Source organism: Phoenix dactylifera, chromosome 2 (assembly GCF_051530095.1).
Source record: "Phoenix dactylifera cultivar Ajwa chromosome 2, Ajwa_hap1_PhDact_Kaust_v1.1, whole genome shotgun sequence".
NCBI classification, from domain to species: domain Eukaryota; kingdom Viridiplantae; phylum Streptophyta; class Magnoliopsida; order Arecales; family Arecaceae; genus Phoenix; species Phoenix dactylifera.
In genome coordinates this window covers 7,627,311-7,635,755 of record NC_143191.1, presented here as the reverse complement: position 1 = coordinate 7,635,755, position 8,445 = coordinate 7,627,311, and the positions used below count along the sequence as shown (strand labels likewise).

At 40.7% G+C, this 8,445-nt stretch overlaps 1 protein-coding gene across 1 annotated transcript; it reads right to left on the bottom strand.

Moving 5' to 3' along the window:
* Positions 1-1,478: 1,478 nt before the first annotated feature.
* On the bottom strand, positions 1,479-7,921 carry LOC103715891 (pyrophosphate-energized vacuolar membrane proton pump-like). The gene is made up of 8 exons (XM_008803680.5): positions 7,234-7,921; positions 4,692-5,266; positions 4,058-4,437; positions 3,890-3,976; positions 3,471-3,801; positions 2,385-2,795; positions 2,247-2,306; positions 1,479-2,110 (listed from the first exon to the last, which is right to left on the bottom strand). Exons 1-8 carry the CDS (start codon positions 7,484-7,486, stop codon positions 1,904-1,906), a joined length of 2,304 nt encoding a protein of 767 aa, XP_008801902.3. The 5' UTR covers positions 7,487-7,921; the 3' UTR covers positions 1,479-1,903.
* Positions 7,922-8,445: the final 524 nt, after the last annotated feature.

The window sequence follows — 8,445 nt, the reverse complement described above, 5'->3', positions numbered from 1 at the left end:
TTACCAATGGTTGGAGTAAAGCCTAACCTGTAGGTCATGTTTCATTACTATCCTTATGGTCAGATTACTCATAGGTGATGATTAGGATAAAATATTTTGCGGCGAACTTGTTGGAGAACTTGGATGACAGTTCCTCCAATAAATATTTCATAATTTCTTGTTTAAATACAGATAAATCTTTAAATAGGAAATCTTGGCACCTTTGTAATCTTAAGTTGCTTGACATCTGAGCTTTGTTGCTACTGAGTTGACTCGAGCAGTTTAAGCCTTTGAGGGTAGTGATGAATGATGGTGAAGAAATTTATAGTGCTTGTTTAACTGGGTGGTGTTAGTTATAGTTGTATCTGAAGCATATATTTCTCTCTGCAAATTATAAATATTCAAGCAACCAATCGGGGCATGGTGCAAGAAGAGGTCCCTAGTAATCATATGCTGTTGAAGTGCCGAAAGTTTCTAAAATTATCAACACCACCAAGTTGCTCACTGTGAGCTTGACTGCCCCAACTTCTGTTCTTACTCCTGAAATCTCCTAAATCTGGCACTTAACAGCATCAGATTAAGCTCTTCCACCTTGGTAGCAGTCCCTTTTAATTTCATCAGTAATCTGCTTAGCTAGGATAAATCACGTTTTCCATCTCTCTCTCTCTCTCTCATACACTCACAGGAATAATTCTTAATTTCATGTATGAAATTTATAATAAACATAAAATGATTTATGAAGCATTCCATAAAATGATTTATGGCTCATTGCAGATTGCACTTTATGCATGAACAGACATACCTATAGAGAGGAGGGCAACAATACGACTTACAAGACCCCATCCTCATCTTTTCCAATTTGGAGACCTCGAGATCAAAATTTACCGCCTCGGTGCCAAACTCCATATCGATGTCATACTAATACAGTGTCGATACGATACGAAATTTTTTTGTATTAAATATTAGTATTTCACTTATATTGATTACCAATATTAAACTGATATGATACAATACATTCTGTATTACCTAGTTCGAGCTGATACAGCACACCAGGACATTCTTTTTCTCCCCTTTGTGCGATAACAGGAATTTCTCATACCTTGCTTAGCCACCGTTCTCTACTTAATGTCTCGACTACTGATGGTTTGGAAGTGTCGATTTTGGACGGCACTTCCCCAACTGTCCTTTGTGGTTCACTTGGTGAGGATTCTCGTTTATTTTTTAAGCTTTCCACCTCTGAAAGGGCACCAACTCCGAACTCTACACTTCCCCAGTCAACCACCCGCTGTTTTCACAGCCTGAAACATACATTTCAATCAGGCCCGTACACTTTTAGCGACCCAATTGGTTTGCTCCGCACTTTCTTTCGCCAGCTTTTTGGAACCAACAAAAGAAAAAAAAAGTAATTATCGATCAGCTTCAGACCCACCGCATCAAACTTTGGCATCCTGTGGCCATCACCAATAATGGAGGTGGTCACGTATCAATAACACCCTTGCTTCTAGAATGCACCCATAATTCCATAGTTTCCCACATCGTTAAGGTAACTCATGCCACCATCATGCATGATGGAAGGCATCACCAACTTTTACAACCATCGTATGGGGGCATTCAAAGAACTTTTTGTCACTCTCCTAATAACAATTATCATCATCACCACCATCATGAATATCATCATGGTCGTCATCATCATCATCTAGCATAAGGAAAATTTGGCTGCCCCAGGGGCACACACATGTACAGGCCTGGGAGCTTCGTCACATCAACTACAGCTTGAAACTAACATGTAGACAAGGAGGGCCTAAACATGACAGGTAAAATTGAAGAGAGAATAAAACAAAAAGGATAAGATGCTGAGACGTAAGGTGGTGAATGGAGATGCTGCTGGCCTCAAGTGCAGGATTGCCCATCAGGCTACCTCTTCTCAGAAGATCTTGAAGAGGAGGCCTCCATGGGCAGCGAAGAAGGGCGCAAACACGAGAGATTCGACAGCCATGAGCTTGATAAGGATGTTAAGTGAGGGTCCAGATGTGTCCTTGAGAGGGTCTCCAATGGTGTCGCCTATCACAGCAGCTTTGTGGGGATCTGATCCTTTGGGGCCAAGGGTTCTAGCATGGTCCGAAGCCCCAGCCTGAACATAAGAAAAAAAGGAATAAAAAGAACCGAAAAAACAAAAAACATTAGCGAGTTCTGAATTCACTTTCATGGAAGACATCTTAATCTGGATGCAAGAAGAATTCAACAAAGTGATGCAAGGGTAGCGTTACCTCAATATATTTCTTAGCATTATCCCATGCACCACCAGTGTTAGATGCAGAGATTGCAATCTGTAAGAAAAGAGAGAGCACTCATGACTTCTATGTACAGTCAAAGCTCTGATAAATCGATAATGATTTCCCACAGACCTGAACGCCGGATACAAGGGCACCTGCAAGAACCCCTGATAGAGTTTCTACACCGAAGAAGGTTCCAACAATGAGAGGTGTGAGCATGACCAGAGCACCAGGTGGAATCATCTCCTTGATGGAAGCATCTGTCGAGATTTTGACACAAGTTGCATAGTCGGGTTTCACAGTTCCCTCCATAAGACCAGGTATAGTATTGAATTGTCGGCGAACTTCCTCCACCATCTTCAGAGCTGCACTGCCTACACTCTTCATGGTCATGGCTGAGAACCAGTAAGGAAGCATTGCACCAACAATTAACCCAATGAATACTTTAGGTGTCAGAACATCCACAGTTGATATCGCTGCCCGACTCACAAAGGCACCGAAGAGTGCGAGGGACACCAAGGCAGCTGAACCGATGGCAAAACCCTTAAAAAGGTAGATTTAATTGGAATATTAGTTTATGAGCTTGTGCAAATAAAACAAATGGAATTCAGCCCTACACAAAGTTCCAACAGACCGAAAAGAGAGACATTGATAATTCCATACATTACATAAAACTACTTCAATACAGACATGCATAGATGCCAGGTCCTATAAGTAAATAGGGCAAGCGCAATGTTGTAGTTCACAACATTACTGCCGTCTAATTAGACAGCCCAATTTTAAGGGATAAAAGTGTGGGTGCCTTTTTCCTCAAGAAATTTGTTAGAAACTGATTTAAGCTCTTCCCTTCTGAATCAGATAGGTTCTTGTCTGAAAAAGGCTGAAAATAAGTTCTTCGCAATTGGCTTGTTCCCCTGCTAGAGGTGTTACAGAAATGTCTACAATCAAGTAAATAGCTCTCTGAATGAATAGATCAGATCAGATTGGAAGACAGTAAGACTGTAGAGGTTACTCGCTTTGCGGAAAATCATTAGATGAAAGCATAATGTTGATTGGAAAGCACCATATTCTTGTGTGTAATGAATGCAAGGTTAAATCATCATAGCATCATGGTCAGGCCACTCAAATATGCAATTACTTAAAAATATCTCTAATACTTAAATGTCTACGATCATATATACCTCTAAGCAAATAAGAAGCAGAAAATGATAACTATACCTTTCCAATGGCAGCAGTGGTATTGCCTGCAGCATCAAGTGCATCAGTTCTCTCTCGTATTCTGTGGCTCATTCCAGCCATCTCAGCAATGCCTCCAGCATTGTCACTGATGGGGCCATAGGCATCAATAGCCAGACCAGTTGCAATGGTGCTCAACATGCCTAGAGCAGCAACTGCAATACCATACATGGCAGCAAGGCTAAAACTAACAAAGATGCTGACAGCAATAGCGAAAATTGGAATGATGACAGATTTGTATCCCAAAGCAAGCCCAAAAATAACATTAGTGGCAGCTCCAGTTCTGCAGGCATCAGCTACATCTTGCACAGGGCTACAAAAAGAGGAAGCTTTGTCAAACTATCATGACCCATTGCATATGAAATTAATTTGTCACAACTCATCGAAGAACGAAGTTTCACCTGTATGCATTGCTTGTGAAGTATTCAGTGACAAACCCAATAACCAGGCCAGCCCATAGACCAATTGCAACACAAAAGAACAGCTGCCTGCAAATTTTATTTCGAATTACAATTAGACAAGCATTAAAATCTAACACCTTCAAGCAAACAAACATAAGTATCACTTACCAGTTTGCCACTTGCTTCTGGACACCAAAATTGAAGATTGTGAAGGTAGATGGGAGGGCAATCAAACTGATAATTGCAATACCGACAGTCATAAGAGAAGTTGAGATTATAAGCTGCCTCTTCAGTGCAGGCTCAATATCCTTCACTGCCTTTATTTCAAAGAAGTCAGTTGCAAACAGAGTGGTGATCAAACAAACAATGATACCCATAGAGCTGATAAGCAGTGGATAGCACATCCCAGTCAAATCATGGTTGATTCCAAAAGATGAGATTGAAGCAACGACTAGGGCAGCACAGGAAGATTCAGCATATGAGCCAAAAAGATCAGATCCCATTCCGGCAATGTCCCCGACATTATCTCCAACATTGTCAGCAATCACCTGTCAGATATTCTAGTAGTTAAAGAATCTTAAGCAGGGAGGTATATCTAATATCATACAGAAAATAGCACAAGTTGGAAATTCTTATTTGCCGAGTTTGGTTAGAAATAGGATAAGAGACACCCAGTAAAAAAGGTAATGAATGTAGAGTGCACAAAAACAAGAAAATAGTTTTGTCTACTTCCAGAAAATTATCGTATATACTGGAAGAAAGCCACAAAAGCCTATTGTTAAACAACAATGCACAAACTTACTGCTGGATTTCTCGGGTCATCTTCAGGGATGTTCCTCTCAACCTTACCAACAAGATCAGCACCAACATCAGCCGCTTTTGTATAGATGCCTCCCCCAACTCTGCCAAAAAGAGCCATGGAAGAGCCACCAAGACCATAACCAGTAATTGCCTCAAAAAGGCCTTCCCAGTCATCACCATAATACAACTTGAATAGGTTGATGGCAATGTAAAGCACTAAAAGCCCATTTGCAGCAAGCGAAAAGCCCATAACTGCACCAGAGCGGAAAGCGGTAATGAAAGCTTTTCCTACACCCTTTCTTGCTTCTAAAGTTGTCCTGGCATTTGCATATGTTGCAATTTTCATTCCAAGAAAACCAGATACCAGAGAAGTGATAGCACCAAGCAAGAAGGACACGGTGCTAAAGATAGCATTTGCAAGTGCAGGTTTGCAATATTTGTCTTTGCTATAGGTGCAGGGCTGGCTCTTAGTGCTAAAACCCTCCACGGAGCCGAGGAAAAGGAACACCAGGATTGCAAAAGCAACCATGAAAATTCCAACATACTGATACTCAGTGAAAAGGAAAGAAGTGGCTCCTGTTTACATGAACCCAAATATTAGAATATCAAAAATCTTGATCTGAAATAAGCATTAAGTTCTCGCTGCTGATTACCATAAAATACATAGAAACAGAGCATAATACACATTCTCAGGTGGGGTATCTATTTTTTTACTAAAATGTTTCACCTGGGCTTATAAGTTATACATGACCACAGGCCACATTGAAAGAAAAGTGGGGGGAGTGTGGGGAAGTAAAATGCTTATATCATCAGCCATTTAAACAATACCAGCTACAACGTTTCCTCATAAGATGAATGACTTCTATAGCGAACCAAAGAATAAAGAAAGATGATTTGATTAATATAATATAGTGTGCAATCCAGATTCAGTTTCAGACCTAAACCCAAAAATCATCATATTAAAACTCATAAAATAAAAAAAACGAATTTTTAAATGCACAAAAAAAACGAAGCTTTAAATGCACAACAACCCAAAGAATATCCCTTAGGCTTTCACAATGATCAACAATTAGACTCATTAGTCATGCAAAATGCAAACAAAGAGTAGCACATAGAGATAAATGTGCAAGAATTTAGGGAATACAATTTTAACTAACAAATATCTAGTGAATAAAAAACTTTGCAACTGAAATCACAAGAAAGCCCCAGTCAAGTCTACAGAAAAGAGAAAATAATGATTCCACAGGAAATTGGATAGCAGACACTATAAGTGGATAGGTCTGTATTCCTTGGGGCGAACAGAGTATGTGCGACCATAGCCAAATGAAAAGGTTGATACTAAAAAAGGATGATAAACATACCATACTAATGAAATTCCATTGATTAGTCAAGATTGTTTACATACTGCGACAGGAAAACTGAAAAGTTAAAAATATCTGTGAAGATCTCTCAGCCTAAAACCTTGCTCTGAAAAATATTACCTTGCTCTGAAAAATATTAGGAAAGCCACCATTCGCCACATTTTAGGCACAAAAGAAACAGATTTTTATCAGAGAACAGATTATTAGATCAAAGTTAACCTTTCTCAGTGTACTTGTTGAGCAAGGAGCTCCAGAGAAAACACTTGGTATGATCAGTTTCATCAATTTAGAGAGGAATCCAGAACTCCAGAAATTCTACCATATATCCAGCAGATAAACCAAGCTTCTAAGAGAGCATGATAGGTCTTGTAATTAACATCCTATCCTTTCTATGAATAAAAAACGACAAAAGAAAACAAATAAACACGCACACGCAAATAAAAAGAGCTGTAATAGCAGCAAAAAATAATATAGCAAACAAAGATGAGTGGAAAGGAAATCACAATAATTTAAGAATTTATACCCCTTACTTCTTCAGATCACTAAAAAGAAAAAAAATGGAAAAAGAAACAATTCAAACTCATTGAAGTACTACCTTAGTGATCTAATTATTAATAAAAACGAACCAGTTCCTTACTCTGACCGAATCGACTAAACCCAAATAAAGTACAAAGAAAGTATGAAGTGTGAACGAAGGAATGAATCCAGTACCCGACAAAAAGTTTCCTTTTTTTTCCTTCACCAAGAAAACATTATTCTATAACCAGCGTGAAAGAAGAAGCAAGAATTATAAATAACATACTATAAAACGTAAACAGACATAAGTGGAAATGGAACCAAAATAATCATAGCTTTCTTAATTTCACTATTCACACACTTCATATTAAATTTCTTTCACAGGAATCGACAAGGATCAAATAAAATACAAATAACATAAGAAATAAACAAAGCCAAATTGCAGACTGGTTCTCAGAATTTTAAAAAATTCTTTTTAGGAAAAAAACCACTTCTCCTCAGCTCGCAACAAGATCTTCAGAAAAAAAAAAAAAAAAAAAACTTTTTTCAAGATAAAACCATAAGGAGAGATCAAATCCCGAAACTACCAAATCCGGGAGCACCCAAATTATTATTTTTTTCTTAACAGTGGAGAACCTGGGGATCTAAAGCATCAAAAGCCCTCACCTTCGGAGATGGCGCTCTGTATCTCGGCGCACTTCACGACGACGTTGTGATCATTGAGCCCCTCCTCCTCCTCGATGAGGTAGTCGGAATAGTCGTTCTTGTCGTTGCTCCCCGCCGGCAGCCCCTGCCTCTCCGGCGACAGCTTCACCCTCGACACCAGCCCCCACTGTATCAAGGAGAACCCAATCCCGACGACGGCGGCCACCGGGATCAGGATCTCCGTCAGGAGATCCGTCAGTATCGCCGCTCCCATTGCTCGATCTGCCCGCAAAAACGAAACCTCAACCTCACGGACCAAACTCCAATATTCCAAGAAAAGAGGACGAGAAAAGGTCGAAGAGAGATTAAAAAGCGATTTTTGAGGGTTTTTGGCTCTCCCCCTCCATGTAGAGTACTCCTCCAATACCTCGACACTGAGCTCCTTATATAGAGATCATTAATCATTAATTATTAATTAAAAAAGCTAACGAAGAAGAATTTTAATTACACTAACAATTTCCTCTTTTATGGAGATCCTCAATTAAATCCAGATCCTCTGCGGCCACCACCGTGTGGCCTCCTATGCTGCCCATTTATGACTGGCTAATATGGTGGGCCCTACGTAAAAATACACGGTGGATCCCACCTTGTGGGCCAAAGATCCCGGAAGCACACACAGCCGATCCGCCCTCCCGCGCAGCTCCTGCGAGCCCGTCCTGGATAAAGTATCGCGTTATTCCAACGCGAGCGTGGCTCCGTGACGCCTACGCGTGTGTTGATTTGATTGGGGAGAATGTCGTAGGACAGGTTAGCGCGGTTGTGCTGGAGGGGAATTTGGTAGATTGTTACAGCAGGAGCGATCCCGGCCGTTGGATCGAGAGGGGGATAACGATAATTAGTTGGTGATTAATTGGTGAATTAATGGGGAAGTAATGGGAGCTGGCGAGTGGATAAGGCCCAGGACAAAAGAAACTCGGGAGTGACGAGAGTACACCGGTGGAGGGTATGGATTAATGTACGGTCCGCATGGAAAAGGGGATAAGAATGGTATGAAATGGACGGTCGGGATGGGTTTGAGAGGGGGCGAGGGTCCACGTCGGTGGCGTGGGGGAACAGTTTATTGGATGGCGTGCGGCCGCTGCCCGGCGGATAACGCTTGGTGCCGAGTTGCGATTGTTTATTTTTTTCACTTCCCGTTGAAAAATCCGAAAACAGGCTGCCGCACCCCAGTTT